This window comes from Mustela putorius, unplaced genomic scaffold (genome assembly GCF_011764305.1).
Source record: "Mustela putorius furo isolate JIRA1106 unplaced genomic scaffold, ASM1176430v1.1 tig00000196_pilon_pilon_pilon, whole genome shotgun sequence".
NCBI lineage: Eukaryota > Metazoa > Chordata > Mammalia > Carnivora > Mustelidae > Mustela > Mustela putorius.
The window spans coordinates 10532493-10557121 of record NW_025421310.1 but is presented as its reverse complement, the minus strand read 5'-3'; the positions used below and the strand labels follow the sequence as shown (position 1 = coordinate 10557121).

The window sequence follows — 24629 nt, the reverse complement described above, 5'->3', positions numbered from 1 at the left end:
TTATTTTAATTTTTGTTATTTAGTTGAGAAACAGAGAATTAGAGAGAGAGCCTGAGGTGGGGAGGGACAAAGGGAGAAGCAGGGAGCCCAGTGTGGGACTCCAGGATCATGATCTGAGCTGACGGCATTCACTTAACCAACTGAGCCACCCAGGCGCCCCTCGATTTAATTTCTATCTTTTTTTTTTAAAGATTTTATTTATTTGACAGACAGATATCACAAGTAGGCAGAGAGGCAGGCAGAGAGAGAGAGGAGGAAGCAGTCTCCCGGCTAAGCAGAGAGCCTGCTGTAGGACTCTATCCCAGGACCCTGGGATCATGACCTGAGCCAAAGGCAGAGGCTTTAACCCACTGAGCCACCCAGGCGTCCCTAGATTTGATTTCTAGTAGCTGATAATATTAGGATGTTTGTCACACACTAAATTGCATCAAACTTTTAGAGGAAAAAATGTGAATACTATAGTATATGAGTCCAGAGGCACCTGGCTATCTCAGTCCAAGGAGCATGCAACCCTTGATTTTGGAGTCATGAGTTTGAGCCCCATGCTTGGTGTAGAGATGACTTTTTTTTTTTCAAGATTTTATTTATTTATTTGACAGATAGAGATCACAAGTAGGCAGACAGAGAGAGAGGAGGGGAAGCAGGCTCCCTGCAGAGCAGAGAGCCCGATATGGGGCTCGATCCCAGGACCAGGGTCCTGCCCCTAGAGATGACTTTTTAAAAAATGAGTTACAGGGGCGCCTGGGTGGCTCAGTGGTTTAAAGCCTCTGCCTTCGGCTCAAGTCATGATCCCAGGGTCCTGGGATCGAGCCCCGCAACGGGCTCTCTGCTCCGTGGAGAGCCTGCTTTCTCCTCTCTCTCTGCCTGCCTCTCTGCCTACTTGTGATCTCTGTCTGTCAAATAAATAAATAAAATGTTAAAAAAAATGAGTTACATTGGGGGGCCTGGGTGGCTCAGTGGGTTAAGCGTCTGCTTTCGGCTCAGGTCAGGATCTCAGGGTCCTGGGATCCCAGCATCAGGCTCTCTGCTCAGCAGGGAGCCTGCTTCCTCCCCTCTCTCTGCCTGCCTCTCTGCCTGCTTGTGGTCTTTCTCTCTCTCTGTCAAAAAAGTAAATAAAATCTTTAAAAAAAAAAAAAATGAGTTAGGAGCGCCTGGGTGGCTCAGGCAGCTAGGTATCCAACTCTTGATTTCAGCTTGGGTCATGATCTCCGGGTTGTGGGATGGAGTCCTGTGGTGGGCTCAGTTTCAGTGGTTTCAGTGTTGAGTCTGCTTGGGATTCTAACTTACAGCCCTTGCCTCTGTGCTGGTGGTCTTTGACTCTGAACTCATTACTTGATGTTGACTTGAGTCCTGTCAGGAGTATGTACTTCTAGTTCCACAGATTTTCAGGAGTGTTAGCAACCTGGAACCACTTCAGCTGTCCCAGGAGACCTTGGTTTACCTGGAGAAAAAGAGTACCATTTTCCAGTTCGCAGCTACGTTCGGGCTCTAGGTGATGCCAATGCAGTCCCTGGGCAGGTGGTTCTATTCCAATGCCCCTTTTTTTGGTTAATTATTGGCTCTCTGTTTGGGGGTGGGGGAATAGGGGAGGGATTCTTGAAGACCTTTCATGGGGTCTACCTTTTTAAAAAAAACATATATAAAATACATGTATATATATGAGAGAGCACAAGCAGGTGGAGAGGTCGAGAGAGGGAGAAGCAGGCTCCCCGCTGAGCAAGGAGCCTAATTCGGGGCTCAATCCCAGGACCCTGGGATCATGACCTGAGCCCAAGGCAGATGCTCAACCAACTAAGCCACCCAGGTGCCCCATGAAGTCTATCTTTTAAGAAACCACCAGTGTTGGCAAAACAGTATTATTACATCTAATCCATCATAATGCCAGAAGCCGAAGTCCAGGCTAAAATATCCACTTGTTCATTTTTATCATTTGTAATACGTTAAAGTAAATGTATTAAAAGAAATGTACATTAAATACATTAAAAGAGGGACGCCTGGGTGGCTCAGTTGGTTAAGCGGCTGCCTTTGACTCAGGTCATGATCCCAGCGTCCTGGGATCGAGTCCCACATCGGGCTCCTTGCTCGGCAGGGAGCCTGCTTCTCCCTCTGCCTCTAGCCTGCCACTCTGTCTGCCTGTGCTTGCGCTCTCTAACAAATAAATAAAATCTTTAAAAAAAATACATTAAAAGAAATGTATTAAAAATCAGTTAGGGGTGTCTGGGTGGCTGAGTCAATTAAAGTGTCTGTCTTTGGCTCAGGTCATGATCTTAGAGGCCTGGGATCCAGCCCTAGTAGGGCTCCCTGCTCAGTAGGGAGTCTGCTTCCTCCTCTGCTTTTGCCCCTCTCCCCTGAGCTGTGTCCCCCTCAAATAAACAAATAAAATCTTTAAAAAAAATCAGTTAATACAACCAATCATACACTCAGCTTATCTAAAGAAAGGTTTCCTTTTAGTTAAGAGGGCATATTTTAATTTTAGGAAGCATTTTATTATTTTTTTTTAAAGTTTTTTTAAAGATTTTATTTATTTATTTGACGGAGAGAGATCACAAGGACCCTAGGATCATGACCTGAGCCGAAGGCAGAGGTTTAACCCACTGAGCCACCCAGGCGCCCCTTTATTATTATTTTTAAAAGATTTTATTTATTTATTTGACTGACAGAGATCACAAGCAGACAGAGAGGCAGGTGGGGGGTGGGGGGAAGCAGGCTCCTTGACAAGCAGAGAGCCGATTTGGGGCTTGACCCCAGGACCCTGGGATCATGACCCGAGCTGAAGGCAGAGGCTTTAACCCACTGAGCCACCCAGGCACCCAATTTTAGGAGGCATTTTTTTTTTTTAAGATTTTTGTTTATTTATTTGACAGACAGAGATCATAAGTAGGCAGAGAGGCAGGCAGAGAGAAAGGAGGAAGCAGGCTCCTTGCTGAGTAGAGAGCCCGATGCAGGGCTCAGTCCCAGGACCTTGGGATCATGACCTGAACCAAAGGCAGAAGCCTAACCCACTGAGCCATCCAGGCGCCCCTAGGAGGCATTTTAATCTTCTTACCTGTTGATCATTTTTTCTTTCTCCGATTTAATCTTCCTTATAATTTTTTTTATTATTATTATTATTTTAGATTTTTATTTATTTATTTGACAGAGAGAGATCACAAGTAGGCAGAGAGGCAGGCAGAGAGAGAGGAGGAAGCAGGCTCCCTGCTGAGCAGAGAGCCCAAGGAGGGGCTGGATCCCAGGACCCCGGGATCATCAGGGGGACTGAGCCAAAGGCAGAGGCTTAACCCACTGAGCCACCCAGGCATCCTATAATTTTATTATTTTTAAAAGACTTTATTTATTTATTTGACAGAGAGAGCCAGAGAGCACAAGCAGGAGGAGCAGCAGAGGGAGAAGCAGCCTCCCAGATGAGCAGGCAGGCCATGCTGCATGGATCCCAGGACTCCCGGGTCATGATTTGAGATGAAGACAGACACCTAACCAACTGAGCCATCCAAGAGCCCCTTCCTTATAATTTTATTAAAATTGAATTACACTGGTATAAAAAATATGGGAGCTGCTTTAGATTAAAAGAAATTTAAGAGGGGCACCTGGGTGGCTCAGTTGGTTGAGCGACTGCCTTCGGCTCAGGTCATAATCCTGGAATCGTCTTCAAATGGAGTTCCACATCTGGCTCCCTGCTTGGCGGGAAGTCTGCTTCCCCCTCTGACCCCTCCTCTCTCATGCTCTCTCTCTTTCTCTCAAATAAATAAATAAAATATTTTTTTTTTTTAGTTTATTTATTTATTTGACAGACAGAGATCACAAACAGGCAGAGAGGCAGGCAGAGAATGAGAGGGAAGCAGGCTCCCTGCTGATCAGAGAGCCCAATGGGGGGCTCGATCCCAGGACCCCGGGATCATGATCTGAGCCAAAGGCAGAGGCTTTAACCCACTGAGCCACCCAGGCGTCCCAGAAATAAAATCTTAAAAAAAAGAAAAGAAATTTAAGAGATATAATGTCTAAATACGTGTTTGGTCTTTGGATTCTGATGCAGATAAACAATGGAAAAAAGCCATTTTGAAAGAACTGGGGAAATCTGATTGTGGATTTAGTGTTAGATGACACTAAGAAATAATTTTATTGGGGGTGTATGGTGGTTGTATGCGAAAATGCCTGTAACTTTCTTTTGTGTGTGAAGATTTTATTTATTTATTTGACAGAGAGACACACTGAGAGAGGGAACAGAAGCAGGGGGACTGGGAGAGGGAGAAGCAGGAAGCCAGATTAGATTGGAGACTGGATCTTAGGACCCTGGGATCATGACCTGAGCTGAAGGAAGACGCTTAAGGACTGAGCCACCGAGGTGCCCATGTCTGTAACTTTTTAGAGAGGTCTGCCAAGGATGTAGAAGTAAAATGATAGGATGTTGGGGTTCTACTTTAAAAGGCTTCAGCAAGGAAAATAAAAGCAAAAAGGGATGGAAAAGGTAAATGTGACAAAATGGCAATACGACTGTATGTGAGAGGAAGGCACCCTTTTATCTTAAAGTACATTGCCAAAATACACTGGGGCAAGTGGTGCTGATTCATAGCCCCTCTAGACTGTGTCTGAGCCCACTCTTCCGCCCTCACGGACATTATTCTTTCCGATATTAATTAACGTGACAAAGGTAAAATGCTTTTTAATTGGTGAAGATAAGCAGTTTTCAGATTTTTACTTGCCATTTTAAATCGTTCTGTGTGGGAGGAGAGTCTCCCTACCACTAAAAAATATATATTTCTATTTTCCTAAGTTTTTATTGATGAGTAAGATGTATTTGTGTTGTAAATTTCAGTGAACATATATGTTACAAATGACTTTCCCAGTTTGTCGTGTTTTTTCCAACTCGGTTTATAGTCTTTTGGACAAATTGATCAATATTTTACGTTTTATGGCTTTGCTGTGATGATAAACTTTTTTTCCAGGCTTCAGGATTGTACAGTGTGTTTCTTTATTCCTTCGGCTATTTTTAAGGTTTCATTTGTTGCATTTACATTTTTAATCCACCTGGAATGTATTTATGTTCTAGGCCAGTTTCTGGCCGCTCTCCCAGAAAACAACAATCAGGTGTTGCCTAGCAACCGCCACTTGGGTTGGAATTAGGCTTCTTTGAGGGGGAAAAACAGCTGCACACTCCGCCCCCCGTGGAAAGCAACCTCGAGCGTTGCCTAGTAACCCTTTTCAGAGGACGTGATTGGACCCTTCACACGACCCTCCCCCTCCAATCTCCCCGCGCCAGAAAAAATTTAACTAGAAACCTAATCTTTCCGATAGAAAACTAGGGCAGCGTGTGCGTTGCATAGCAACCAGGTCTCCTGACCCTCCCACTGAGACCTGAGTCGGAACTGGCGCCTCGCTCAAAGATGGCGGCTGACTGCTCCTCTCTCAATATATGTCACTCCACATCCTGACAAAGATTCAGTCTTCCCCGTAAGGCCCCCGAAGGGGTTCGCTGTGCTCTTAATCTTGCACGCGGTGCGTATCAACGAGGATGGACACAGAACCAGCGCGCCCTGAGTGCCCCGCACAAACATGGCCGCAGGCGCGTCGAGCGGAGGCACAAAGACATCCGGTACCGCTGCAAGCGCAGCGCAGGCGCACTTCCGCCCAACCCGCAGCGGCGGCGGCGGCGGCGGCGGCGGCGGCAGCGGTGGCGGCTGCGGCGAGGGGCATGGTCCCCGGGTCGGAGGGCCCGGCCCGCGCCGGGGGCCTCGTGGCTGACGTGGTGTTTGTGATTGAGGGCACGGCCAACCTGGGGCCTTACTTTGAAGGGCTGCGCAAGCACTACCTGCTTCCGGCCATCGAGTGAGTCCCGTTTCCGCGACTTCCAGTCAGGCCCTCCGACTTTAGTTTCCACGGTTTCTTACCTGACCCCGACCTTTTGCCTCCGACCCTCACAGGTATTTTAATGGTGGTCCTCCTGCCGAGACGGACTTCGGGGGAGACGTGAGTCTTGGGACTCCTGGGTCTGAGGGAGGAGGGGCTGGGGGTCTGGACTCCAGGGTCTGAGGGAGGAGGACCTGGGGACCGAACTCCTGGGTCTGAGGGAGGAGGGAGCTGGGGACGGGACTCCCCGGTCTGAGGGAGGAGGGAGCCGGGACCGTACTCCTGGGTCCGAGGGAGGAGAGAGGAGGGAGCCGGGGATCTGACTCCTGGGTTTGAGGGAGGAGGGAGCTGGGGGTGGACTTCTGGGTCTGAGGGGGGAGGGAAGTGGACTGGGGTCCCGGGTGAAAAGTTCCTCTGTCCTCTCCTCCCAGTATGGGGGAACCCAGTACAGCCTCGTGGTGTTCAACACGGTGGACTGCGCTCCCGAGTCCTACGTACAGTGTCATGCTCCCACCAGCAGCGCCTATGAGTTTGTCACCTGGCTCGATGGCATTAAGTGAGCTTTTTTTTTGTGCTTGCGGTGGGTTGGGGGACCCTGCGAGGGATCATGAGTGGATGGTGGCTTCAGGAACCGTCCCTCACACTGGGTGGCAGAAAGGGCTGAGAGGGATTGTTTTTGTCCATAAGTCGCTTCTGCGGTGGGTTCTGCGTGCTCAGCGGTTTTGCCATCCTGTGTAGAAGTAGAAAAATCTTCCCAGTTTGGGAGGCCTGTTGAGCTCCAGCGCCCATCTGGTACTGTGGGGTCCTCCACGTTCTGCGTTCTGCGTTCTGCGTGATTCTCCACATTCTTTGGGTGTTTCTCATCTGTACTCCAGTCTTCCTTTTTCAGCTGGGCCCTTTGAAGCCTGAGTGCGAGGCGGGGTGGGGCCTAGGCTAGGACAGATCCCTCTGTGCTTGGGATGGGACATGGAATGTTCCCTTTGCCGGCCCAGAGGGTGCAGACAGCCTGCGGTCAGATCACAGCTAAACGGGTTAGATCACAGCTAAACCACGACAAAACCCCCGGACTCAGAGGAGTCCCTATTCTGTTTGCTAATGTAGTTTACCTCCTATCCCTTTGGGGTGGGGGGTGTTATAGTACATACGTATTTGTTGTATTATTTATTCTCAATTGTGTAATAGATTGTCCTAAAACTTAGTGGGTCCAGACCGTAAATGTTAATTATTCTGTGCCAGCTCTGTAAGTAAGGAATTCAGGACTGGCTCAGCAGATAGTTCTGGCTCAGGGTCCCCTGAGGTGGCTGTCATACAGGGGCCTGGCCCATCTGTTGTCAAGGTGGCTCTCTCTGTGGCTACGGAGTGACCTCCTAGCGTGGCAGCAGGCTTCCCTCAGCAGCACAACAGAAGGAGCAAAGAGGAGGCTATGCAGGTTTTTATGATCAAGTTTTGGAAGTCACACAGCATTACCTCTGCCGCATTCTGTTGGGTATGGAAGTCAGTCCTGTTCAGTGCGGGGAGTGTGCGCAGAGATGAATGCCAAGGGTGTAAATACCACGAGGTGGGGGTCACTGGGGGGCACTGGCTACCAGGACTTTATAGGCATTCTTTGGGAATTAAATGAGTTGGTGACCCCTTCAGACAGCACCTGGGATGTATTAAGTGCTGTGTTCGTGTTCGCTGTTGGTTCACATCTCGGTTTCTTGGTCGGTGAGTGGATGATGGCAGTCCGGATCTCTGTGGTCTTAGAGGATCAGAGGAGCTCATCTTCCCGCGGTGCCTTCATCCTGCCAGGCTCTGTGTCTGGTCTGTGGTTTGAGTTCACTGAACGGTGCCGGTTCGTGGCTGCTGTTCTCTTCCTACATTTGTTCAGCACGTGCTTGCTGAGTGCCTGCTTGGTTCCAGACTGCATGTGCTGGACTGGGGGCTGCCTGTTTCCTGGGAAGTTGACACCCAAGTTTGACCCCGCATGGTCACTGGAGCTTGTAATCGGGACAGAGTTGGCATTTCCTGATCTCAGGACTATTGACACTTCAGGCTAAGTGATTCACTGTTGCAGAGGCTGTCCTGCACACTCCCAGGAGTTCAGTATTCTCCCTTGCCTCTAGCTACCAGGTGCCAGGAGCCACCTCCCAAGTTGTGACACACAAAAATGTCACCAGACATGTCGGATGTCCTTTGAGTGGCGAGTTGAGGGGACAACCCACCCCAGCTGAGAAGTACTGAGATAGATTGTTGTGAGACTTGGATAATGGTAATTGGGGGGCTCTTTGAGGCCCAAGTTCAAGTGTGATGACCCTTAGGTGCCTAGCTCCGAGCACAGGGTCTGGCCTGATTTCTTCCTGGTGACCCTCGAAGCTGCAAGACCCAGCTCCGGTGTCCCTTCCTGTATGCTGGCAGGCACCCAGTCGCTCCCTCCTCTGCGCCTGCCACTCCTGGCTGTTTCCCTGTCACACTGCCCTGCCCATGACTCTGAAGCGTGAACGTCTAGGTCCCTGGTGTCCCTTCTGCTTTTTTGTTGCCAGCTGGGGCCTGGCACCCAAAAGGCCTCAGGAGATCTTGACAGTAAATAAATGAGTGAAAGCCATGGAGAAGGTAATCACCAAGAAACCAAACATTCTGGTGGTGTTGACTTGTCAGGACACGCAGTTAAACCTCCTTATTTACAGCTTTCCGGGGCACCTGGCCGGCTCGGAAGAACATGCTAGCCTTGATCTCGGGGTTGAGTTTGAGCCCCGTGATGGGCGTAGAGAGGACTTAAATAAGTAAATAAAAACTTTAAAAACATCTTAAAAATATTTAAGTAAATAAGTCTTTCCAAAGCGTGTGGAAGAGAAGAGGGAAATGCTTTCTGAGCACATGTGGCGCGTATCCACGCCTCCTCCTTAATCAGCTTAGAATCAGCTTTATCCAAATGAAGGAGCTCTGTAGGCTGTGTGCTCACCTCGGAATCCTCCCAGTCAGCTGATAAACGTTGGCAGTGCTCATTGTTTCAGCAAGTCCTGTGTAACCATCTAAATTCACTTTCTGTGACTTCGCCGGCTGGTCTGGCACAGAGATCACAAAGAAAGTCTGTGGGCTTTGTTCACACTAGGAGAAGAAATCTTATCTTTCCCCGGAACGTCCGTAACTTAAGGAACAAAGCATGCAGTGTGATTTGTGAAACATCCTTGCTTTGGGAAGATTTATTTCTGCTGTTCCATTTCCTTTCTTTCAAGAGGGGCGGGGTTGGTTGTTTTTTGTTTGTTTTTTTGTTTTATCTCCTCCCCTACAGCAAATGACCCAGAATCAGAAAGAATAGGATAGAAGGAAAAGGAGCCCTGAGTGTTTTCTCCCTAGCACTGTGACCATGTGTTCGTTCATTCATTCGTTCCTTCAACAGGTGAACAGGTGTTTGTGGAGCAAACTGTCCTGGGCGCTGATGTCTTGGGGATATAAGGCACGCCAGGTCCTGGCCCTCTTGGAGCTGGTGGTGTTCGCAGCAGTGTGACTGGCCAGGCGGGTCAAGCCTGGTGGCTGTTCAGTCACTCATTTTGACCAGTACCTTGGGGGGCCTCCAAAGGCTCATTACCCGTGAGGGTGGGCAGTGGAGACTGGGGTGTGGGGGATGGGATTGGCAAGAGGTGTGGGAAGCAGTAAGAGGCTGAGCCCACCCTTGGCACCAGGCACTGCCGTCTTACTTCGCCTGTGCACCGGTGAGGGCTTCGTTTGGAATTAAGGCTTATCGTAAACTTGATGGTATTCAAAACGTATTTTGGAATGGACCGGGTTTTATTTCCGCTCCCCATTTTTCCAGCCTTTCTCGTTTCTCGGACAAAAGATGCGTTCCATAGCTCTCTGAGTGGGTAACAGGCAGCCTAGCTCTGGAAGAGAAAAGCAAGTTCCAGGATCTCAAAGTGATTGGTTGATCACACGTTCCCTCATAAGTTGCTTTTTTTAAATTGCATAACAATTGCATAATTTTGAAGTGAGCAGTTCCATGGCATTTAGTGTGTATACACTGGGCAGTCACATGGCCCCAAAACATTTTCACGCCCCTAAAGGGAGATCTGTACACGTGAAGCAGCTGCTCTGTATCTGTGTGTGTTTGTGTGCCCCCCTCCCCCCGGCCCCACAGCCTTCTGGCCAGGCCCAGCCAGGACACTTTTGGCTCCAAAAGCCTCGTGAAAATAGAAGTTTGATTTATTCGGGAGCAGGAAGCTGTGGCAGGGCGGGTACGGGGTTCATTCCGTCACTGGGGGCTGCCTCCCAACACTGGCCTTCCGTGCGGAACAATCTCAGTGGTAGGGAAGAGCAGGGCTGGGAGCAGGGGTGGAGGTAAGGAGCAGCAGTGGGGCCTGCGTGCCCGGAGAGGGAGAACAAAGGCTTCGGGGTCGCAGGGCCTAGAGCGAGAAGGGGGCAGAAGCCTTGAGCTGGTAAGAATTGGCATGAGAACTTGGGAAGGGAGCAGAGGGTCAAGCTGCTGTGGCTCGTGCATCCAGGAGGCCCCGTGTGTCCTCGAGCACCTTGCACACAAGCTGGAGACGCCTCGGACTGACCACTTAGTCCCCTTCACTGCAGGCTGCCCTGGCTCCGGGCATCAGGTGCGCTGTGGAGGGAAGCCTGACAGTCTCGGCCTCCAGTGACATGGGATATGATTGAGGGTGGCCCCTAAAACCAGGTGGTCGCTGAGGCAGGCTTCCCGGAGAAGGGGATGCTGGGCTGGGGAAGTCATAGGATAGATAAGCAGGGATTTTCCTCCTGGGCCAGAAGAGGGGTGTGTGTGGTCACAGCAAACAGCACAGGCAGAAGACTGATTATGTGGCAGAGTGCGGAGACCAGGGAAATGGGAGGCATTCTGGACGGCTTGTACCAGAGGAGGATGGAACAGGAAGGTGGGCAGAGCCCCCGTGCATGGAGGGCCCCAGATGCCCAGCTGAGAGCTTGGCTTTATTCTGATGTTAACGGACATGGTTGGGTTGGCAGCTCTTTGTTAGGTACATACGTGTGTACGTACGTAGGTAAATTCCATGCAGCGCACGGGGCTCGAACTCTGACGCAGAGATCAAGAGCTGTGTGCTCTATCGACTGAGCCAGCCCCACCCTCTCCTTTAGCCATTTTTTTTTTTTTAAAGATTTATTTATTTATGGGGCACCTGGGTGGCTCAGTGGGTTAAGGCCTCTGCCTTCGGCTCAGGTCATGATCCCAGGGTCCTAGGATCGAGCCCAGCATTGGGCTCTCTGCTCGGCGGGGAACCTGCTTCCTCCTCTCTCTGCCTGCCTCTGCCTGCTTGTGATTTCTGTCTGTCAAACAAATAAATAAAATCTAAAAAAAAAAATTTATTTATTTGACAGAGATCACAAGTAGGCAGAGAGGCAGGCGGGGGTCGGCGGGGGGGATGGGAGGGATAAGCAGGCTCCCTGCTGAGCAGAGAGCCCTATGTGGGGCTCGATCCCAGGACCCTGAGACCATGACCTGAGCCGAAGGCAGAGGCTTTAACCTGTCATCTGAGCCCCCCAGGTGCCCCTATTCACCATCTTTCCTCCTGCTCTGCTCTGCTAGCTTGCAGTCACTGCACACATGCACCTGTGGCGAGAGTCGGCCTCACAGCCCTGTGACGGGAAGAATCCCGGTGGCAGCAGCTGCACCACTCAGAGGCTGTCCCCCTGCCATGCTCCACATGGGCTGGGCTGGTCACTGGTGACACTGTAGGAGTGTCCTGGGGATGCCAAAATGAAGTAGTAAGAACTGATCGGCTTAGGGTCACCTGGGGGGTCTCAGTTAAGCGTCTGACTTGGGCTCAGGTCATGACCCCAGGGTCCCAGATCTAGCATGACTTACCTTGGGCTCCACGCTCAGTGGGGAACCTGCTTCTCCCTCTCCCTCTGCCCTCCCCCCTGCTCGTGTGCAGGGGGAAGGGCAGAGGGTGCACTCACTCTCTCAAGGAGCACTCACTTTCTCAAATAGGTAAATAAAATCTTAAGTTAAAAAAGAAAAAAAAACTGGTTGGCTTAGGACCACAGAAAGGTAGTGACTCACAGTTTAGGATCCAGGAGCCCAGGATCAGGGTGTGGGCAGGGCTATGCTCCCTCTGGAGCCCGTAGGGGAAGATCTTTTTCTTGCAGCTTCTGGTGTCCCCACACAATCTTTGGCTGGTGGTAGTGTCACTCTGATCTCTATATGGCTTTCTCCCTCTTTCTCTACATTTTCTTCCTTCTGAGCATGTCTGCTTCTGTATCCACGTTTACCTGTTTTGACCCTAAGGACATGGGCCACCCTATGAGCTCAGTGTAGTGTCCTTACCTCTGTAAATACCTGTTTCCAAGTAAGGTCACATTCTGGGATTATTCGGGGGTTAGAACCTTCAATATCTCGTGGGGAGGGGGACACAATTCAACCCTTGACACTGGGAGGACAGAGAAGGCCCCCATATTGGCCTGGGAGGGTGGGCTAAGGCCAGAGCTGGCTTTAAAGGTGGAACACACAGCCCCGAGGGGAGGTGCATGGGACGAATTCATAGGCCAGGTGTCCTGGGCCTTCGCCTGTCCATGCTCTGGTAGGACCCACCCCCCCGCCCACCCCTGCCGGAGGGACTCCGTCAGAGGAGATGACAAACAGCCCTTGTCCACATTTGGTAGGCCTGGCTGGGGATGGAGCAGGAAACTCCTCGGTGACCCCATGCCCAGGTGCAAGGTGCAGGGTGGGGAGGAGGGTGATGTGAACTCAGGCTCTTTAGGTGTGGCAGAGTCGGGGGCTGGGAGGTTGCAGCCCTGGGTGCCACAGGGGACCCCAGGGCTGACAGCCTCACCCCTTGTAGGTTCATGGGCGGGGGCGGCGAGAGCTGCAGCCTCATTGCAGAAGGTCTCAGCACGGCCCTGCAGCTCTTCGATGACTTCAAGAAGATGCGGGAGCAGATGTGAGTGTTCCCGGCCTGTGGGGGGCCCCCAGTGCCTCTTCCCATCTGGCTTTGTCTGCTGCGGGACTCCACCCATTGCCTTCTGCCCTGGAAAGCACTCCGGGCGGGCGAGAGCCAGACTGGGAGCCAGACCGTGTCCCCTGGCCAGTGCCTGGTCTTGGTGTCCTCACTGGGAAGAGGAACCTGCTCTGGGTCTGCCTCCTGTTTTCCTTACCTGCTGGGCAACTCAGAGGGAGTCAGGAATGTCTTTGGGCCTCAATGTTCTCTTCTGTGAAGTGGGGCCATTCCTCCTGACTTCTTGTAGGGTGGAGTACTTGCCCTCAGCTGGGGCTGGTTTGTCCCTTTCCGGGGCCTCTGTTGTTACCTGCTCCAAGTCTTTCTTTCTCCCTGGCAGCGGCCAGACACATCGAGTCTGCCTCCTTATCTGCAACTCGCCCCCATACCTGCTCCCGGCCGTCGAGAGCACCACGTACTCTGGGTACACGACGGAGAGTCTTGTGCAGAAGATAGGGGAGGTGAGGACTCTTGAGTCTGAGGGAGAAGCTCCGGGAGGAGGGGCCTGGGGTCTGCGGAGCTTCGAGCCCCTCTGCTACTCCTTTGGAAGATCTATAACCCAGAGGCCCACGGGGCAGCTAATACAGGCCAGGGTCCCTTGGCTCAGAGCCTGATGGGAGTTTTGCTTCAGAGCCCAGCAGGTGTGGTAGCCTGGGGGTCTCCTGACAGCCCTTCCCTGACTGTGCCTCTTTCCTCCTGCAGCAAGGGATCCACTTCTCCATAGTGTCTCCCCGGAAGCTGCCTGCCCTAAGGCTGCTATTCGAGAAGGCAGCTCCCCCCGCCTTGCTGGAGCCGCTGCAGCCACCAACAGACGTGAGCCAGGACCCCCGGCACATGGTGCTGGTGCGGGGGCTCGTGCTGCCGGGTGAGGCCCGAGTGCCAGCAGTGGAGCGACTGGGGGTGCCCCCCCCAGCTCCCTCTGACTTAGATTTCTCTCCCCTCTCTAATCCCTCCACATGGGACTCGGTCGTCCATCCTTTGCTCTCAGTTGGGGGTGGTTCGGCCCCAGGCCCCCTCCAGACAAAGCAGCCTGTCCCCCTGCCTCCAGCTGCACCCTCGGGCACCTCGCTCTCAGCAGCCCCTCAGCAGTCTCTTCCCCCTGTCCCCCAGCAGTATCAGGTATGGACGTGGCCAGGGAGGGGACGTGCTCCTGGGGCCTTGTGGGAGAGACCTAGCTGGATGTTGGGGTTTATGGTGTAATGGGGAGTCTCCACTGGGACCCCAGGGTGGGTGGGACTCTTAGGGCCAGAGAATCACATCCCTCTGCAGGGATGGGAGTCACCCTGCGTGATGTGATGGCCAGGATAGCTATCCCTTGGGTGGGTGCAGTGGTGTGGCCCCATGGGACACTCAGACTGGAGTGCGTGGTCCTCATCACCTTCCACCCCCAGGTCCCTGGGAACCTGAGTGCGGCTCAGGTGGCGGCCCAGAATGCAGTGGAAGCTGCCAAGAACCAGAAGGCAGGGCTGGGCCCACGCTGTGAGTCCCGAGGGGGGGACATGGGGTGGGCTCGGATCAGCCCTGCCTCTCTGCACATCTGTCCCCACCTTTTCTCTTGGTCTCTTCTGCAGTCTCACCCATTAACCCTCTCCAGCAAGCTGCTCCAGGAGTGGGTCCCCCCTTCAGCCAGGCCCCGGCCCCACCTCTGCCGCCGGGGCCCCCTGGCGCCCCCAAGCCACCCCCTGCTTCCCAGCCCAGCCTGGTCTCCACTGTGGCTCCTGGCCCAGGCCTGGCCCCCCCTGCACAACCTGGGGCACCGTCCATGGTAGGCACTTGCACACCTGCCTCGCTGCCTTACTCCCCCCAGCTGTTTACAGAGACAAGGCCGAGCAGTTTGCCTTCCTGAGGAGGGTGTGAGGGTACATGGGTCTCATCCTGGGTCCTCGGGGCTTCTGGGGGCTTGTGCCACAGACAACTGAGGCAGGAAGGTCTGGGGACCGAATGATGGGGCTTTGGCTCCCAGTGGGTGAGGACTGTTCAGAGGACCCTAGGAGATTCTGGGAGTTGGAGCGTCACGGGTCCTTAGAGTCCTCAGATCTTCCAGAGTCAGAGCATTTGTGGTCCCAGGCACCATCGGGTGGTGTCGAGAAGGAGCCTGAGTTCCAGTCTTCCTGCTGGTCTGTCTATCTCTTGGGTTGCCCCTCCCAGGAGACGGTCTGACCCAGCTCCACTGCCCTCCTTGCTCCCCTCCGGCAGGCGGGCTCAGTGGCCCCTGGCGGGGTAAGTGGCCCTTCCCCGGCCCAGCTTGGGGCCCCGGCCCTTGGGGGGCAGCAGTCGGTCTCCAACAAACTCCTGGCCTGGAGCGGGGTCCTCGAGTGGCAGGAGGTAAGTAGCTCGAAGAGTTGCGGGGACCTCATGGCCTGTTTGGATGCGGGGCTGGGCTGGGTCCCTGTGGGACTGTGGCACTTGGGGTCCTGAGGAGAGTCTCAAGGAAGCCTTGAATTCAGGATGAAGGAGGTAGTAAGGATTGTGTTGTAGGTTCAGAACCTAAAAGTCTCAGATTCGGGGCATGATGGGCTTGAGGGGATCAGGGCAGGGAGGGGACAAAGGTTGCAGGACCACTGGTCTGGAGGAGGGGCCCAGGGCTCGTGGGACTTGAGCTGGGGCAGGTCCTGAGCTCCGGGGCCCCCAGGGTAGGACAGGAGAGGTTGAGGGGCCCAGGCTTTGGGGCCCTTCTCGCCGTGACATGTGCTGCTTTTCCACTCAGAAGCCCAAACCTGCCTCTGTGGACGCCAACACCAAACTGACCCGGTCACTGCCCTGCCAGGTCTACGTGAATCACGGCGAGAACTTGTAGGTGACGGACGGTAGGGCCGGGGCCGGGTGGGGCCAGGCTTACAGCCTGCTGATGCCTCTCCCCCCTCACCTCCAGGAAGACGGAGCAGTGGCCCCAGAAGCTGATCATGCAGCTTATCCCGCAGCAGCTGCTGGTGAGTGGCCCGAGGGGGCACCGCCCGCGCCTCCGGTCAGCTGGTCGAGTTCTCTTCCCTCGTCCCCTCCCTGCCCCGCACCTGCCTCCATCCCTGCTCCTCCCTTCCCCACGCCACATGCCGGCCCCTGTGTCTCCTGTAGACCACCCTGGGCCCTTTGTTCCGGAACTCGAGGATGGTGCAGTTCCACTTCACCAACAAGGACCTGGAGTCCCTGAAAGGCCTCTACCGCATCATGGGCAATGGCTTTGTGAGTCCGGCACAGGGCGGGCTTGGGCACCTGTGGAGCTTCTAGAACCAGTGGGGCTGGGGTGCCTCTCCCCCTCCTCCTGAGGGGTGACTGGGGCTCGTCCTCCGCCAGGCCGGCTGCGTGCACTTCCCCCACACGGCCCCCTGCGAGGTGCGCGTGCTCATGCTGCTCTACTCGTCCAAGAAGAAGATCTTCATGGGCCTCATCCCCTACGACCAGAGCGGCTTCGTCAATGGCATCCGGCAGGTCATCACCAACCACAAGCAAGTCCAGCAGCAGAAGCTGGAGCAGCAGCGCGGGGTGAGTGACCAGGGCCCTCTCCCCCTGGGACCCGCCCCGCCCCCACCCCCCAGGCCCCTGAGCCCCAGTGTCCCTCCTGGACTGAGACGTGGCCACCTGGGTTCAGTTCCTTCCCCACATGTTCTCTCAATCTTTGTATGCCTTTCATTGTCTGCAGCGAATCTCTGAGGCCCAGCCCTGCTTCTTGGGGGCTTGGGAGAGTTAGGTGTACCTCCCAGACCACCCACTCCCAAAGAACATCGCTAGCTCCCGACGGGTTCCCTTTCAGGGTTCAGAAGGCTCCCCCTGCCCAAACAGGGCCCCTACTCCCAACGCCACCCCCAGTCACTGACCTGCTCCCTGTCCCACACAGATGGGGGCACAGCAGGCACCCCCTGGGCTGGGCCCCATTCTGGAGGACCAAGCGAGACCCTCACAGAATCTGGTGAGGAGAGGGCTGGTGGGGTCAGGGCCAGGGCGGGGGAGACCCCCAAGGAACACTGTCATTTTGACCTGACCTTGGAGGCGAAGAAGTCTGGGGAATCTGCCTTGTCCCTTACCCCCAACTCTCCCCACCAGCTCCAGCTCCGCCCACCACAACCCCAGCCTCAGGGCACTGTGGGAGCCTCCGCAGCCTCAGGACAGCCCCAGCCCCAAGGTGCTGCCCAGGCTCCCCCAGGCGCCCCCCAAGGCCCTCCTGGAGCAACCCCCGGCCCTCCCCCTCCCGGACCCATCCTCCGGCCTCAGAACCCTGGGGCCAACCCCCAACTGCGGAGTCTCCTCCTCAACCCACCTCCGGTGAGACTTGGGGGTGGGGGGCAGATGGGAGTCATGGGGCTGCGCCCTGGGCCCTGATGGTTTTGGTCCTTTTGTTTGGGAAGAAGGAGGTTGGCTTTGATCAGAGGGTGTGAATAGAGCCCTGCCAAGGGGTCCAGGCAGTCTGGCTCTTCTGTTTGTCTGACATGGGCTTCTGCTAAGATTCCTTTGAAGAAAGACCCCCTCCCCCCCTCCCATAGCCACTGGGAGAGATGTTCTCTGAATAGCTTCTGTGCAAGAGGTTGCTCCATGGGGTGGGGACTCTGAGCCACTTTCTTTGTTCTCGCAGCCCCAGACTGGGGTGCCTGCACCCCAAGCGTCCCTCCACCACCTCCAGCCACCAGGGACTCCTGCACTGTTGCCCCCACCACACCAGGGTCTGGGGCAACCCCAGCTGGGGCCCCCCCTCCTGCACCCACCGCCTGCCCAGTCCTGGCCCACACAGCTTCCCCCGAGAGCTCCACTGCCAGGTAAGGAGGTCCCCGGGGAGGGCAGGGGTCTGGACTGACTGTCCCAGCAGACCCTGGGCTAGAGCCTCAAGACCAAGGGCTCCTGGGAACTGAAGGCTGGGATTCAAGAATGGTAGCTGGTTCCCCCCACCCCAGGGTTCTTGGGAGGCTCTGAGGGCTCCTGGAAAATACAGCCCAGGGGGTCAAGACCTAGTGGGACAAGATCTTTTTGTGATTTCTTTCCTGTGTGTCCCGGGGTTGATGGGAAACATAGTCTTAGGGTCAGAGAAGTAATTTGGGGGATGGGCTCTTAAAGGCTCATGGGAATCAGCGCATTTGTGACCAGACGGGGCCAGAAGGTCCCTCTGATGGGTCTCCCTGGGGCTTCCTAGGAAAGGTATTACCTTGGGTTCCCAGAGGAAGAGGGAGGAAGCAGGTCCAGGGCCCTCTAGGGCCCCAGGGACTACTGGGAGATGCAGTCCCTTCCCCACTGCCCCCCAGGTCAGATGCTGCTGAGCGGGGGTCCCCGGGGCCCGGTTCCCCAGCCGGGCCTGCAGCCCAGCGTCATGGAGGACGACATCCTCATGGATCTCATCTGAACCCCCGACACCCAATAAAGTTCCTTTTAACACACGCCCCGGCTCCCGTCACTGACGTCCCCCAGGACTGGGCAGGAGGAGACCTGGGGGAGACCTCTCTGTCCTTGTTCTTGCTTCAGCAGATGTCCCTGAGGCTCTGGGCTGGTGACGCCTGGGCCCCCGCAGTGAGTCAGGCAGTCTGGTGCAGCCCGGCTTTGGGCCGGGGTGGGCGGGACGTGGAGGCAGGCAGGCAGAGCTCACAGGGCTGTGCACCCTCGAGGAGATAGGGCAGGTGCCCAGAAGAGGCCTCTGAGCCAGCTGGGCTCAGTAGTCCGGGAGGAGATGCGGGAGTTGACGAGGCTGAGAAGGAAGGCAGGTGGTGATCTAGGTGCGGGCACAGCAGAAGCAAATGTGTGAGGGCAGGAGAAGGCTTGGGGTGTTCAGAGGTGCAAGCCCAGCAGGATGAAGGAGGGACCTGGAGAGGCGGGCAGGTGCCAGGTTGGGAGGAGGCTCGGGTTCCAAACTGAGTGGCTCAGGGTTTGTCCTGAGGACGCAAGAGAGCCAGGGGAGGCCACGCGCAGGGCGCTGGTCTAGGCTAGCTGGCTGGCGGGGCCTCTGGACTGTCGAGTGCAGTGGGACAAGACAAGGCCAGGAATGCAGGGGGGAGGCCAGGGTGGTGGCCTGGGGAGGGGAGAGGCTGGTGGAACAGCTGGACCAAGTCAGGGGGCAAGAGGGGCGAGTCTGGGGATTCGGCATGCCATGCAGAGGAATTGGGGGTGAAGAGGTGGGGTCAGGGTCGGCCTCGTCTCTTGGCCTGGGTGCTGGTAGATGGTGGAGCTTCCTGCATGAGGGGCCCGGAGGAGGGAGCGGCAGTGAGTGCGCACGGTCCGGGGAGTGTCCCAAGTGACAGAGGATGTGTTGGGAGTTCAGAAGTGTTGTTAGGAGATGGGGTATGTTTGATTGTTGGAGTCACGGGAGTGGACAAGATCACACGTGATGAGAGACTGGCCCCAGGTGCCAGAGATGGACCTTCCCGGGCTTCGGGTGTGGTGGACAGTGGGGCAGTCCCTGAGACAGAAAACATGGTAGGGGTTAGGTTTGGGACGTGGCAAGGCAAGAATGTCCTCAGGGACATCCGGGTTGGGGGCAGCTGGCTACAGGCAGGATGTGGAGTGCAGGGACGGTCCCACCCGGGGGCAGGAAGTTCACTGTTGTCAGACTCTAGACTAGCTTCGCTTGGCGCGTGGTCCAAGCATGGACCACCAGCATCCGCACTGTTTGGGATGCCAGCTAACATCCGATTCCCGAGACCCATTTCAGGAGAGAGGTTGCAATCTGGTGGCCTTTGGGCCACTCTGCAGATGATATTTTGTTTGGCCTTCCCTGTGTTAGCATACGTAGCATTTTTTCCTAACGAGTTAGTTGTAAAAATCAGGATACTTTATACACACACACACATACACACACACTCTCTCTCTCTCTCTCTCCCTTTCTGTCTCTCGCACACACACACATACACACTCACTCCTCATACACACATGCACACACACCCAATCTGCAGCCTTCGCTTCTCTTGACAAGTCAGAAGTTCTGGCACCTCTGGGCCCGCCCTTCTGCCTAGCAACACTGGGCTGGAGCTGCCCCTTCCAATGGGGCGTGTGCTCTCCAGTTTCGCCGCAGTCCCCACCACTCCCGTTTGGCTCCCCCACCGGGAGGCAGAGGGTCATTGCCTTTGGGCTTGCGCTGTGGTTGTTCTTGGTAGCATCCAGAGGCAAGTGAAATCTTTCTTGTACCCATGTCTCTATCAAAAGTGGCAAAACGAAAGAGAGACCGAGAGGGCCACGTGTTTCGAGAAAAATGGGAGCGAGCGTATTTCTTTGTGGAAGTGAAGAGCATGCCTATGTGTTTAATATGCAAAAAAATCGTATCTGTGTTGAAAGAGTACAACCTGAGACGTCATTACGAATCAAAGCACAGTAAGAGCTTCGACCAGTACACAGAACAGATGCGAGACGCAATCCTCAGTGAGCTGAAAAAGGGCCTCAAGGGTCAGTAGGGTTTGCTCCGGGAAGGACGCAGGTCTGAGAGGCAGTGTGGCTGCAGAGCGCAGTTTGAGTCTCGAGCACAGCACAGCCCGGGCACGAAAGCCTTGCAGCGATGGCGGGTTTTTAAAGGAGCGGGACGGTGGCTCCTGGACGGATGTGCCCGCCCGTTGACACTGTCCCTTCGGCCTGACGGGCATTTGCACTGCGCCGTGAGTCGAAGATGAAACCAGAAGATTTACAAGTCCAGTCGCTTGAAAGAGTCGACTCTGTCGTGGCCTTCTCTGTCGTTGCTCATGAACTCTGACCACCTGGTTAGCTTTATTTATTTGTGGTATGAAGAATTTGGATGCGACCGAAGAAGTCTGTGACATGGTGCCCAGGCAGGCCCGACACTGGGAGATGGGCTATTTTGGGTGTGTATTGACAGAAATACTCACACAGACTGACGAGAACTCCTAAGCACAGTCGCAGGCCGTTGTAGCTAACGATCTGCATCACAGGGGACCTTGTCTGGACACCTCCATCCCAGGAGGCAGCACTCGGCGAGGACGCAAGTCACCTCAATCACCAGGAATTGAATTGTGTTCAGAAGGAACACAGAACACATTGCGGACGTCTTCAGCATGCTCCTGTGCTTCAACCATGGGCAGGTGGACGGTGACCTTGACCCAATGTATTTGACAGCTTTGTGACCTGGTCGTCACGTGATGGTGTGGAAGGGATCCGCACTGTTGAAATCTGTCGACTTGATTCATCTGCAATGAGACAGAAGCCACACCTGGTTCCCCTGAGAAGGTCGGTCAAAGACTTTTGGTCGAGGCTACAACCCCCCACCCCCACCTTCCGAACACTAGTTCTCTGCAAAGACGTTCACAAACAGCTACTTGAATGTATGACCATGTTTGCCAGGTCCTGGCAAAAACAGGGAAGCCACTGGCAAGGAACAGTTCCTTCGCTGCAGTTGGTTTTCAGAAACAAAACATGAGGCCTGGACCATATTCACCCAGCTGGTGGGGCTTGAGACCAAATTACCCCAAAGGCTCTCCACATCCAGACTTCATGAAAATGAACTAGCACTGTCCAGTTTGCCTCTGTCGGTTATTGTCGATCGTGTGAATGCAGACCACAGGCAGCACCCACTGAACTACAGGGCGCAAGGGGGTGGGGTCCCAACCAGGAGGTCACGCCCCTACCCCGGCCTCCTACAGTGGTCTTGATTCACGGGCTTTGGAGGTGCCCGCGCTTGTAAACCGCTGTTTTCCGTTACAGAATTGATTCAAAGTACATAACCGTTCCCAGTTAAAGATTCAGGGTTGACTTCTAAACTGCTCATCCCAACATGACAACCAAGACCTGACGCTGACCTCTTGGTGTAGAAAGGGGTGAGGTCTGGCTTCAAAATCAAAGGGGCAAAAGAATTATGAAAGAGAAAATTTTAATAATTAAATATTTCTATTTTTCAATTTGTATTTTTTCAATTTTGAATTTGAAATATAAACTCCAGTATCATCCATGTTTGTATTCTGTTCCATGCATTCACCATCGTGCAGTAAAAATACAATTTGATGATAATTCTGGCCGTCGACTTTTCTGCTGCCTGGCTAGTTCACTCATTTATGTGGCCTGCCGTGGCACTGCTGCACAGAATCTGGGGGCGGGAAGGAGGCTGGGAATCGCCATTTTAACGAGCCCCCCGGGTGGCCCTCGTGTAGGCGAAAGATGGAGCAGGAGATGCTGGAGGTGGTCCCAGGGCAAGTGGGTGGCGTTTCCCAGGCAGTGGTGGAGCAGGAGTTTTTGAAAACTCAGCTTCAGAGACCAGGCAGGTGATGGAAATGCGTGAAGCAGATGGGTGTAAGACAGTAGGGAGTGATGGGGACTGTGGCGAACTTGCAGAGTGCTCCCCCTACCTAGTGGCATTCACATTGCAACTACAACAAACACTGTGAGGACCAAACAAAATCCCCTTGTGCCTCTGACAAGGCCATTGGGCCACCATTTTGCGACCTCTGGAAGAAGAAGACACGGGGACAAGGACAGCCCTGAGATAGATCCACAAATCCGGGCCGGGCAGGGAGCCAGAAGGCAGGCGGACCAGGCAAGTGTGTTCTGGAAGCTGAGCATTTCTGAGGAGAGAGCGATCGGCAAACCTGCTGTAAGGAGAAGCCAAGGGGCGAGCAGCCTGCGTGGTTTCCACCTGTAGGAATAGCTCTGCAGGGGTGAGGAGGGGAGAGACACAGGTTTGAGTCCAGGAAAAACTGATTAAAAAGAAATGTTTCCAGTTGCTGGTTTGTCCATCTGTGGCCAGTGAGGCCCTCTGGACCTCAGCACCTGGGTAGATGAACCAAAGGGACCAGCCTCAGGGACCTTCAGGTCCCCTTCAGGGACTGCCCTGAACCGGGTGCATGTTCATAAGGCGAGGCAGAAGAAAGCACGGGGTTCCTAGAATGCCTAGAGAGGGAAGAAATGTCGAGGCACCTAGAACTCAGCTGCACATTTCCCAGTCCTGCTGGGTAGAGGTGGTTGGCTATGTGCTTAATGTGCCTCTTAGAACCAGCCAACACCAGGAGCACATCTGGGAAAGGTTTTCTCGGAGTGCAAGGTACTACTATTAAAGCCACTTGAATGGTGGAAGAAATAGTGAAAAACTTAGAACAGCAGGGGTTAAACTCCAGCTGCTGCGCCGATTAGCTCTAGCTTTGGGCTGGTCTCTCTGCCTCCCTGAGCCTCAGTTTCCCCCAATGTCAAGTGGTAGCTTTCCCCCAAAGGACTGAGCACATGGCAGGCCCAGCACAGGCCTCTGCACAGGAGAGCTGCTCTTAGCCCCTGCTGTCCTCACGGGCCAGACGTACTCCTAGAAGCCACGAGTAGTGAGTAAACCTGTTCCTGTAAGTTCGGAGTCACCAGAGCATCCATGAAGGTCATCACTGGGTGAGCGACTTGTTGGAAACTTCATTTTGGATCAGTTTGCTGTGGGACCACACATCTAGAGCTGGAAGCAAGACTAGGAAATTCGTGAGAATTCTCCCAACTGGCAAAAGTGGCAGGACGTAACTGGGAGAAATTAAAAAAAAGATTAGGACAAAAATGCTTAAACACCAGCACGTTCATTGTGAACCTGTCTTGGGTAAGAGAAAATGCCCACCTGATGCTGATGATGGAGAAAAACTGAGAAAACAAGACCTTCTAGAAAGGGTATATTGGCTCAAGGTACACAAAACACATATTTTTCCACTGTTTTGGGTTCTTGTTTTTAAATTAACCTTAAACGTGTATTGAGTTATACACATGATTACAGTTTCACAAAGAGAAAAAGGCACCGAAGTGTATAGAATAAAAAGGTCCCTTTTGTGCCTCTTTTTTCCCCTCAGCCCAGATGCAGCCACACGGAACCACTTTCTGTCCCAGAGGCAGATGCATCATTTGGTGCTTGGGTTTCTGTGTATTTGGTTGTTGAGACATTTATAAGCTCCAGTGTTTCTCATATAAATGGGGTCAGTTTATTTTGTCCCCCCCCCCCACTTAAGTCATGGCTCCTGTCTGTGTCTTTGCCAATGGCCCCATTAAATGGCCCCATTCCAATTCCACACGGAGTCCAGCCTGTAGAAGTTGTTGGCGTGGAACAGACCCCACCAGTCACTTACACAGGCAGCAAGCATTTGTCACACGGTTGCTGTGGGTCAGGAGTCCAGGCACAGCCAAGATCATGCCTCCAGCTCAAGGTCTGTCCGGGCTGCAATCTCCTCTGAAGGCTCAAATGGCAGAAGGCTCATCCCGAGCCCATTCATGGCTTGCTGGTGGGTTTCAGTCCCTCAGAGGCGACTGGACCGAGCGCGTCAGTTCCTTGCCATTGACCGGAAGTCTCCGTCTGTTTTTGACCACATAGGCCCCCACATAGCGCAGCTCACAGCATGGCGGCTGGCTGCTCCGGAAGTGAGGGGCAGCCAAGATGGAAGCCAGAGTCTCTTTGTAGCACAGTTACAGAAGGGATATCCCATTGCTTGGGCCATATTTTGTGCATTACAACAACTCAGTTGGCTGCATGCACACTGAAGCTGAGGCGTAATGAAGGGTGTGTAATACCAGGAGGTGTTGGGTTCGCAGGAGCCATGTTAGAAGCGCTTTGCCACACCATGCGTGACGGTTGGTTAGCTGTGCAGGTTTTCACGTAACCAGAAATGCTGCTGAGATGGAGTGTGTAGGGATTTTTACATACGTTTCTGCTCGCTTGTGCAGGCATTCCTGTGAGATTCAGTCTTAAGAGCAAAATTTCAAGATCGAAGAGTGTGCCAATTTTGTTTGGATTTAGTTGACTCTTTAAAAATTGAATTTATTTTTAGGGGCGCCTGGGTGGCTCAGTGGGTTAAGCCGCTGCCTTCGGCTCAGGTCATGATCTCAGGGTCCTGGGATCGAGTCCCACATCAGGCTCTCTGCTCAGCGGGGAGCCTGCTTCCTCCTCTCTCTCTCTGCCTGCCTCTCTGCCTACTTGTGATTTCT

General features: G+C 53.9%; 1 protein-coding gene across 6 annotated transcripts; it reads left to right on the top strand.

Annotated features, from left to right (window-relative positions):
- The first annotated feature begins 5357 nt into the window (after positions 1–5357).
- MED25 (mediator complex subunit 25) lies at positions 5358–21648 on the top strand. 6 transcript variants are annotated; one of them, XM_045077011.1, is made up of 18 exons: positions 5363–5820; positions 5916–5961; positions 6273–6397; positions 12636–12734; positions 13129–13249; positions 13491–13653; positions 13777–13907; positions 14180–14267; positions 14360–14553; positions 14985–15113; positions 15496–15581; positions 15661–15718; positions 15861–15968; positions 16080–16268; positions 16621–16692; positions 16827–17045; positions 17353–17533; positions 19902–21648. In XM_045077011.1, the coding sequence occupies exons 1-18, from the start codon at positions 5507–5509 to the stop codon at positions 20144–20146; spliced, it is 2568 nt and encodes an 855-aa protein (XP_044932946.1). In that variant the 5' UTR covers positions 5363–5506; the 3' UTR covers positions 20147–21648. The 6 variants fall into 6 exon arrangements, with proteins under 6 accessions (XP_044932950.1, XP_044932947.1, XP_044932948.1 ...); XM_045077014.1 differs by lacking the exon at positions 19902–21648 and adding an exon at positions 18014–18146 and having other exon boundaries at positions 5367–5820; XM_045077012.1 differs by lacking the exon at positions 16621–16692 and having other exon boundaries at positions 5359–5820.
- Positions 21649–24629: the final 2981 nt, after the last annotated feature.

What these genes read in the sequence shown, in the direction of transcription:
- MED25 (XM_045077011.1), top strand. Translation starts at nt 5,507, where the DNA reads ATGGACACAGAACCAGCGCGCCCTGAGTGCCCCGCACAAACATGGCCG. An exon ending in GCATCATGGGCAATGGCTTT is followed by an intron (nt 15,969 to 16,079) that starts GTGAGTCCGGCA and finishes GTCCTCCGCCAG; the next exon opens with GCCGGCTGCGTGCACTTCCC. An exon ending in CCCGAGAGCTCCACTGCCAG is followed by an intron (nt 17,534 to 19,901) that starts GTAAGGAGGTCC and finishes CTCTATCAAAAG; the next exon opens with TGGCAAAACGAAAGAGAGAC.